A 10000-nucleotide genomic window follows, 5' to 3' on the forward strand; every position below is an offset into this window, starting at 1 on the left:
AAGCCAGCCTGAGCCACCCGGAATCACCGAACAGGTTCACCACACGGACATAAAAAAAGAATACGCACCCACACACACCCAGAGACAGACGACAAGGGGGGGAACACGGGGTCATAATATGTCTATGGTTTGTGCATTTCAGGGTACCGACGCTGCGGGGAGAGGGCTTCCCTCGCAGATGGCACCTCAAACCCCAGGGCCGGTGTGCTGGAGGTGCGGACGGCCCGGGCACGTGCGCCGGGAGTGCTCCCTGATGGAGGTGGGGCAGGTGTTGCGGGTTGTCGGGCCTCCAGCACCCGCCCCCGATCGGGGGGAGACGTACTGTGTCCCGGTAAGGGTACAAGGGGGTACATATCGGGCGATGTTGTATTCGGGCTGCAAACAGTCCATGATCCACCAAAACCTGGTTTGGCCCGGGGCGTTGAGGCAGGCGACACGGGTGAAAATTAGGTGTATTCATGGGGATGTGCACGAGTACCCTATGGTGCCAGTGGAAATTATATACAAGGAACAAAAGCATAAGGTTAAGGTTGCCGTAAGCGCGCAACTTACGCACCCCGTAATTCTAGGGACGAATTGGCTGGGATTTAACCATTTGGTGACACAATGTGTGGGGTTGCGTTCACGGACAGTCGGCGAGGGGAGTATCCGCGCGGTTTTCCAGGCGGCACATTTTAATGCCATGTCTGGCCACTTAGGGTATGATAAAACACTTAATCGGGTAATGGTCCGATTCTATTGGCCAGGCCTCCGGGCAGACGTGCGCCGTTGGTGCGCTGCCTGCCCGGACTGCCAGCTGGTGAACCCAGCGGCCACCCCAAAGGCGCCCTTGCGCCCATTACCGCTCATGGAGGTCCCGTTCGAAAGAATTGGGATGGACCTCATCGGACCATTTCACCCGAGCACACGGGGATACCGCTTTGTGTTAGTCCTGGTGGATTACGCAACGCGTTATCCCAAAGCAGTACCTTTGCGCTCCATCTCTGCCAAGAGTGTTGCGCAAGCGCTGTTTCAGGTCATCTCCCGAGTTGGAATCCCGAAAGAGATTCTGACTGACCAAGGCACGTCCTTTATGTCGCGCACGATAAAGGAACTCTACGGGTTACTGGGAATTAAAGCGATCCGCACCAGTGTATACCATCCGCAAACGGATGGGCTGGTGGAGAGATTAAATAAAACGCTGAAAACCATGATCCGTAAGTTTATGCACGAGGACAAACAGAATTGGGATAAATGGTTGGACCCCCTAATGTTTGCGATGCGGGAGGTACCCCAGGCCTCCGTTGGTTTTGCACCTTTTGAGTTGTTGTACGGCCGGAGGCCTCGCGGAGTGCTGGACGTCATTAAAGAAAGCTGGGAGGAGGGTCCAAGCTCCAGCAAAAATGCAATTCAATATGTCATGGACATGCGAGCAAAACTCCACAAGGTGGGGCACTTGTCACGTGAGAATTTGCTTCGTGCCCAAGAACGTCAGCGGCGCACGTATAACAGGGGGACTCAACTACGCAAATTCACACCGGGAGAAAAAGTACTTGTATTGCTTCCAACCTCAAACTCCAAATTACTTGCAAAGTGGCAGGGACCCTTTGAGGTCGCACGGCAAGTGGGTGATGTCGATTATGAGGTTCGGCGCTCGGACCGACGCGGAGACACTCAGATCTACCATTTGAACCTGCTGAAGGCATGGAAAAAGGCGGAGCCTGTTTCCATGGTGACAGTAGTGGGGGAGGAGGAGGAGTTGGGGCCGGAGATCCCGCGCTCTGGCCCGGCCCCCCGGCTGTCCTGTGACGACCAGCTCACATCAGCGCAGAGGGCGGATGTGGCTGAGTTACAGCGGCGCTTCTCTGATGTGTTCTCCTCGCGGCCCGGTCGCACGGATCTCATCCGACATCATATTGAGACCAGCCCGGGGGTTACGGTGCGGTCTCGGCCATATCGGCTTCCCGAACACAAGCGCAAAGTAGTTCGGGAGGAATTAAAAACTATGCTTGAGTTGGGGGTGATAGAAGAATCCCACAGCGTGTGGTGCAGTCCCATTGTTCTGGTTGGGAAGAAGGATGGGACTGTGCGGTTCTGTGTGGATTACCGCAGGGTGAATGAACAATCACGGTTTGACGCGTACCCAATGCCTCGGGTCAACGAGCTCCTGGATCGGCTAGGCACTGCTCAATTTTTCACGACACTGGATTTGACCAAGGGCTACTGGCAGATTCCCTTGTCACCAGAGTCCCGAGAAAAAACGGCCTTTTGCACTCCGGACGGTTTGTACCAATTTGTGACACTTCCGTTTGGCTTGTTCGGTGCCCCCGCCACGTTCCAGCGTCTCATGGACCGAGTGCTGCGCCCCCACACTGCATACGCGGCTGCCTACCTGGATGATGTCATCATCCAGAGTAGCAGCTGGGAACAACACGTGCAGCGGGTGGGGGCGGTGCTCGAGTCCCTGAGGCGGGCAGGGCTCACCGCCAACTCGGCGAAGTGCGCGGTTGGCCGGAGGGAGGTACAGTATCTGGGGTACCACATGGGAGGGGGACAGGTGCGGCCGCAGGTAGACAAAACAGCGGCAATCGCGGCCTGTCCACCCCCCAAGACAAAAAAAGAGGTGAGGCAGTTTTTGGGACTGGCGGGCTATTACCGGCGGTTCATTCCCCGGTTTGCGGACTTAACCGGCCCACTGACTGACCTCACCCGAAAGGGTGCTCCAGAACTGGTCCAGTGGACGGAGCAGTGCCAGCGGGGGTTTGAGGAGGTAAAAACAGCACTCTGCGAGGAGCCGGTGCTGCACATGCCTAATTTTGACATCCCTTTCTGTCTGCAGGCGGACGCGTCGGGCCGGGGACTGGGGGCGGTGCTGTCTCAGCGGGTGGGGGACGTCGACCGCCCCGTGCTGTACATCAGCCGGAAACTCTCGGACCGGGAGGCAAGGTACAGCACGGTGGAGAGGGAGTGCCTTGCCATCCGGTGGGCGGTCGGGGCCCTCCGCTACTACCTGTTGGGGCGTGCCTTCAGTCTCTGCTCAGACCACAAACCTCTCCAGTGGCTCCACCGCATGAAGGACGCCAACGCACGGATCACCCGGTGGTATCTGGCATTACAGCCCTATAACTTCCGGGTGGTCCACAGGCCGGGCGCGCAGATGGCCGTGGCCGATTTTCTCTCTCGGCCCGCTATAGGGGGTGGGGGGGAGTGAGCGCGACCGGACGTCTGCCCGGCCTCAAATCTGGCAGTGGAGGCATGTGGAGAGGGGCGTGGTTCGCGCGTTCCCTGCGGGCGGGGTGTGTGCGGAGGCCGGCCATGAAGCAGCAAACAGGTGAGTGGATGACTCAGCTGGAACGAGTTATCTAATCACCTGTTCCTTTATTAAGCAGCGTCGGAGACCATGAGGCAGAGGGACCTGGAAAGCAAATGAAAAACCACGGAAGAGTGCTGAAAAGCCCGAAAAGAGAGACATTGTGAGGAGGAGGAGAGCTGAAAAGCCGACAGAGACTTGTGTGAGAATATAATTAAAAGAATTGTAAACCGCCGACCCAAAGTGTTGTGCCCTTTCCTGTGGTCCCAGAAGAACCCGAGACAGAGACGTCTTCACACACCTTATCTGGCTTCTCTCGATGTGGAGGAACAGCTCATCCTGAATGACAGAGCTTCTCACCTCATTTCTAAGCGGGAGCCCCGCCACCCGACGGAAGAAACTCATTCCGGCCCTTGTACCCGTGATCTTGCCCTTTCGGTCATCACCCAAAAAGTCATGACAATAGGTGAGGATTGGGACGTAGATGGACCGGTATTACATGGTATCTAAAAATGCAAAATGCTTATTTGTATAAAGTGTTGTATTATATATTGTTTATTATTAGTATATTAGCCATATTATCTTTGCTGGATAACAACATAACAACATAAAAACATAAATACAGTTAAAGAAAGGCATATTTTGGATAAATGTATCAAATTAATAACAAATATAACTTATTAAGAATATAAAATAAATACAAAATACTTATATATAATAATAATTATATTATAGTTTATATTAATAGTTATTTTGGTTGAAGAACTGCTCTACATAATCAAAACTAAAACAACAAATAATGTATGGCTCTCTAAAAATCAGTGTTATTTAATCTAAATAATACATTATACGAAATGCTTATTTGTTTAAATTTTATATATATATATATATATATATATATATATATATATATATATATATATATATATAATGTATTAGCCATATTATCGTGGCTGTAAAACTGCGCTGCAGTCAATATTATATATATATATAGAGAGAGAGAGAGAGAGAGAGAGAGATATATAATTTAAGTAAGACAAATAAAATATTATTAAATGTTTTAAATCAATAACAAATACATAGAGTTGATTAAATGTATATAAAAATACAAACCATTTTTTAAAATTATTATTGGATTGTAAATTATTAATGATTAATATATTAACTATATTATTAAGGTTTATTTAAAACATTTAGGTCATAAAAATAAATACATACCAGTTCAGTTCATTTATTTCATAAATAAATATATTTTTAAATATATTGAACTGATTGCGAATATTTTAGAAAATAACACATTTTCATTTGTATTGTTCTTATAATACACTTGTTAACATTTTAATCTGTCTCGAGTTCAAAGTGGTGTTTTTTTGTGGCTAAAATACCTTTCAAAGTATAAACAACATACAAAAAGCTATTAAAAGTCCTGCAATGGATAATAGAAAAATTACATGTCATATTATTACATCACATATGCGTTTTGCCTTATGACCTGCTGTGACGGAAAGTAAAACCAGTTGAGTTTATATTGAACATGCCTACAACACAATTACAATGTAATACATCACATATTTCCAGGAGGGGAATGAAAAAGGTAAACATGCCTTGTAAAAAAGGTGTGGATGAAGGCCAACTATCTCACCTTCAACCTCCTATAGCCGTCATTTCATTTCAGCGACAAGAAAACATCCCGCCCCTTTTGATGCACTCCTTGCATTCTGATTGGCTGACAGCTCCATGCGAGTGGACTATGATTGGAAGAGATTATTCAAGAGGGCGCACCCGGAAGTTGCTGTTTTGCAACAACCGCCGAGGCGTCACTTTAAAACACATTCTACCTTCTTCTTTGACTATATGGTTCCTTGTGTTGTGAAACATGACACACGTCGAGCTTGTACGCGTAGGAAAGAACTTATTAAAAAGCGCTGACACAGGAGAGGTGAGCTATCAAACTAGCTAGCTTGAGAATGGATATTGTTAATTGATGCAGGTTGTATTGATCTTAGCCAGCCTATTCAAATCTATTAACTAAACATCCTGCTGAGAGAGCTGCTGTCATGTACATGCTGTTACCTCCCTCACTTAAGCAAATGGCTCTTAAGTGTGTCTCTTGGGGGACATAATAATGCTGCTCATTCATTCATGAATATGATAGTGATGGGTTGATGAGGCGTCATGAAGCGTTTCGACACATTGCAAAACTGTATTGATACTGTGTCGATACTGTGTCACTAAATACTGACATCTGCTGGACATTAAAAATCCCTACAGGCAACCTATGGACCGACTCAACTGACACTGATTTTATGACCTAGTACAGTGGTTCTCAAATGGGGGTACGCGTACCCCTGGGGGTACTTGAAGGTATGCCAAGGGGTACGTGAGATTTTTTTAAAATATTCTAAAAATAGCAACAATTCAAAAATCCTTTATAAATATATTTATTGAATAATACTTCAACAAAATATGAATGTAAGTTCATAAACTCAGTGAAGCACAAGCTCAGGTTTGTCACTAAAATGTCTGTCAAAAAGAACTGTGAAAAGAAATGCAATATTCAGTGTTGACAGCTAGATTTTTTTGTGGACATGTTCCATAAATATTGATGATGAGGGCCGGCGTGGTGCAGTGGAGGAGTGGCCGTGCGCGACCCGAGGGTCCCTGGTTCAATCCCCACCTAGTACCAACCTCGTCACGTCCGTTGTGTCCTGAGCAAGACACTTCACCCTTGCTCCTGATGGGTGCTGGTTAGCGCCTTGCATGGCAGCTCCCTCCATCAGTGTGTGAATGTGTGTGTGAATGGGTAAATGTGGAAGTAGTGTCAAAGCGCTTTGAGTACCTTGAAGGTAGAAAAGCGCTATACAAGTACAACCCATTTATCATTTATGTTAAAGATTTTTTTTTTTTTGTGAAGAAATGTTTATAATTAAGTTCATGAATCCAGATGGATCTCTAATACAATCCCCAAAGAGGGCACTTTAAGTTGATGATTACTTCTATGTGTAGAAATCTTTATTTATAATTGAATCACTTGTTTATTTTTCAACAAGTTTTTAGTTATTTTTATATCTTTTTTTCCAAATAGTTCAAGAAAGACCACTACAAATGAGCAATATTTTGCACTGTTATACAATTTAATAAATCAGAAACTGATGACATAGTGCTGTATTTTACTTCTTTAACTTTTTTTTTTTTCAACCAAAAATGCTTTGCTCTGATTAGGGGGTACTTGAATTAAAAAAAAATTCACAGGGGGTACATTGCTGAAAAAAGGTTGAGAACCACTGACCTAGTATATACAATAATATAAACCAAGTCATTGTATTTCATTTAGGATTATTTCTTAACTTCATTTAAATAAAAATATATTTTTTGTCTTTTTTAGATACAGTCAATAAATAATGTGAACATGTATCATAACATGGAAATCTAAGAGAACGTGTTGTGAATGAGGATGCTTGTGGACCTGGAAATTATTATTTATTTATTATTTTTTTACACATTTTTATTTTTAAAAAAAACAGTTTTTCCAACGTATTCAATTTTAGACGCTTTCTCTTCTTAGTTATTATTTCTCCGGCTGTAGAAAAGAGCCGCTCACAGGGCACAGAGGAGGCGTCAGTGCGACACAGTTCGCGTATCGGTCACGTGACCAAAACAGCTCATGATCGGTCAAGTGACTTTCTAAAAGCGGTACGCGCACCGACACAGGGTTTTGCTCTATGAGCTCGACGCATGCGCCGATGCATCGGTGTTGCCGGACCCATCACTAGAATATGACATCCTATAATAACACTGCCTCCATCTTGTGCTTGCAGAATGTAGAGCTCCAGTCTCTGTGGCAGGACCAGCCTGTGGTGGTGTTCTTCCTGCGCAGGTTTGGCTGCCAGGTGTGTCGCTGGATGGCGGCCGAGGTCAGCAAACTGGAGCCAGACCTGAGAGCCGGTGGTGTGGCTCTGGTGGCCGTCGGGCCCGAGGAGTTTGGCCTCCAGGAGTTCAAGAATTCGGGTTTTTTTAAAGGACGTAAGCACCATTATTATATACTTTATACCACATACACGTTCTATGCATACGTAGTAGATCCTCAATAGTTTGGAGGTTCAATGCCGTGCCCAAGAGCTACTGAATCCCAACCTCTGATGAGGTACAGTATTTTTCGGACTATAAGTCGCTCCGGAGTATACGACGCACAGGCCGAAAATGCACAATCCATCCATCCATCCATTTTCTACCGCTTATTTCCTTTGGGGTCGCGGGGGGCGCTGGAGCCTATCTCAGCTACAATCGGGCGGAAGGCGGGGTACACCCTGGACAAGTCGCCACCTCATCGCAGGGCCAACACAGATAGACAAACAACATTCACACTCACATCCACACACTATGGCCAATTTAGTGTTGCCAATCAACTGTATGTTTTTGGAGGTGGGAGGAAGCCGGAGTACCCGGAGGGAACCCACGCAGTCACGGGGAGAACATGCAAACCCCACACAGAAAGATCCCGATCCCGGGATTGAACCCAAGACTACTCAGGGCCTTCGTATTGTGCGGCAGACGCACTAATCCCTCTGCCACCGAAATGCACAATAAAGAAGGAAAAAAACATATATACGTCGTACTGGAGTATAAGTCGCATTTTTGGGGGGAAATTTATTTGATAAAACCCAACACCAAGAATATACATTTGAAAGACAATTTAAAATAAATAAAGAATAGTGAACAACAGGCTGAATAAGTGTACGTTATATGAGGCATAATTAACCAACTGAGAACGTGCCTGGTATGTTAACGTAACATATTATGGTAAGAGTCATTCAAATAACTATAACATATAGAACATGCTATACGTTTACCAAACAATCTGTCACTCCTAATCGCTAAATCCCATGAAATCTTATACGTCTAGTCTCTTACGTGAATGAGCTAAATAATTGTATTTGATATTTTACGGTAATGTGTTAATCATTTCACACATAAGTCGCTCCTGAGTATAAGTCTCACCCCCAGCCAAACTATAAAAAAAACTGCGACTTATAGTCCGAAAAATACGGTAATCGTTTTTTATAAGGCGTTTTGGGGTTTTGCATGTGTAAGCTGCAACCGTCACATTTCAGACATGATAAATGGATGGATGGGTTAAATGACAAGTAAATAGTCTTCAGTGTTAACAAAATATGTGTGCCGTATTTTTCGAACAATACGTCGCAGTTTTTTTTCATAGTTTGGCCGGGGGTGCAACTTATACTCAGGAGCGACTTATGTGTGAAATTATTAACACATTACCATAAAATAGCAAATAATATTATTTAGCTCATTCACGTAAGAGACTAGACGTATAAGATTTCATGGGATTTAGCGATTAGGAGTGACAGATTGTTTGGTAAATGTACCGTATTTTTCGGAGTATAAGTCGCACCGGAGTATAAGTCGCACCTGCCGAAAATGCATCATAAAGAAGGAAAAAAACATATATAAGTCGCACTGGACTATAAGTCACATTTTTGGGGGAAATTTATTTGATAAAAGCCAACACCAAGAATAGACATTTGAAAGGCTTTTTAAAATAAATAAAGAATAGTGAACAACAGGCTGAATAAGTGTACGTTATATGAGGCATAAATAACCAACTGAGAACGTGCCTGGTATGTTAACGTAACATATTATGGTAAGAGTCATTCAAATAACTATAACATATAGAACATGCTATACGTTTACCAAACAATCTGTCACTCCTAATCGCTAAATCCCATGAAATCTTCTGCCTCGGTGTCGCCTCTGGTATGCGCCCCGCTGGCGTCCTTTCTTTCTGCTGCTCGATCGCCGTTCTCTGCTGCATATTTCACTACGTCCAGCTTGTAATCTGCAGTATATGATTTCCTTTTCGGTGCCATTTTAGTTCAGTCCTTGTCAGTTTTTATAAGTTACCGCCAATGTTGATGTGATCCATTTTAATAGCTCCGGCAGTAGCGTATAGCAGTTAGCATCCCAGGACCCACAATGCACTTCTGCCATGACCCCGCCCCCGCCGAGTTCTTATTGGTTGTGTGTGTGACGATTGCGGACATTTTCTTTGTCGCTCACGCGAATGAGATAAATAATATTATTTGATATTTTACGGTAATGTGTTAATAATTTCACACATAAGTCGCTCCTGAGTATAAGTCGCACCCACGGCCAAACTATTAAAAAAACGTCGACTCATAGTCCGAAAAATACGGTAATTTGCAACCAGGAAATAATCTGTTCCAGAGTCAAACCGTTCTATCATAATACTGTACATATTTGACCACTCTTGACAAAATTGGTGCAGTTTAGCTAAATTTGTTGGTTTTCTGACATGGACTTGTTTTTTCAGCATTGTCCACACGTTTAAGTCAGGACTTTGGGAAGGCCATTTTAAAACCTTAATTCTAGCCTGATTTAGCCATTCCTTTACCACTTTTGACATGTGTTCGGGGTCATTTTCCCGTTGGAACACCCAACTGCGCCCAAGACCCAACATCCCGGCTGATGATTTTAGGTTTTCCTGAAGAATTTGGAGGTAATCGTCCTTTTTCATTTTCCCATTTAAAGCACCAGTTCCATTGGCAGCAAAACAGGCCCAGTGGGCATAGTGTTCCTGGGATTAAAGGCCTCACCTTTTGTCCTCCAAACATATTGCTGGGTATTGTGGCCAAACAGCTCAATTTTTGTTTCATCTGACATCACATGGAC

At 44.8% G+C, this 10000-nt stretch overlaps 2 protein-coding genes across 3 annotated transcripts in view; both read left to right on the forward strand.

Annotated features, from left to right (window-relative positions):
* LOC140677526 (neurotrophin receptor-interacting factor homolog) overlaps positions 1-3749 on the forward strand; it is a 5193-nt gene extending 1444 nt beyond the window's left edge. The window contains exons 1-2 of one of the 2 annotated variants that reach the window (XM_072912203.1): positions 1-331; positions 3560-3749. The exon at positions 1-331 is cut by the window's left edge and continues 1444 nt beyond it. In XM_072912203.1, coding sequence (XP_072768304.1) covers positions 1-12 — 12 coding nt within the window. In that variant the 3' untranslated portion in view covers positions 13-331; positions 3560-3749. Of the gene's footprint in view, positions 332-2818; positions 2942-3559 lie in introns of those variants that run through there. The other variant, XM_072912204.1, reaches the window with a different exon arrangement.
* A 1327-nt stretch (positions 3750-5076) lies between these two features.
* The window catches only part of prxl2b (peroxiredoxin like 2B), a 16425-nt gene continuing 11501 nt past the window's right edge, over positions 5077-10000 (forward strand). Inside the window, exons 1-2 of the mRNA XM_061929418.2 lie at positions 5077-5228; positions 7108-7312. Of these exons, the coding sequence (XP_061785402.1) occupies positions 5166-5228; positions 7108-7312 (268 nt within the window). The 5' untranslated portion in view covers positions 5077-5165. The remainder of the gene's footprint in view (positions 5229-7107; positions 7313-10000) is intronic.

Source organism: Nerophis lumbriciformis, linkage group LG03 (assembly GCF_033978685.3).
Source record: "Nerophis lumbriciformis linkage group LG03, RoL_Nlum_v2.1, whole genome shotgun sequence".
Taxonomy (NCBI): domain Eukaryota; kingdom Metazoa; phylum Chordata; class Actinopteri; order Syngnathiformes; family Syngnathidae; genus Nerophis; species Nerophis lumbriciformis.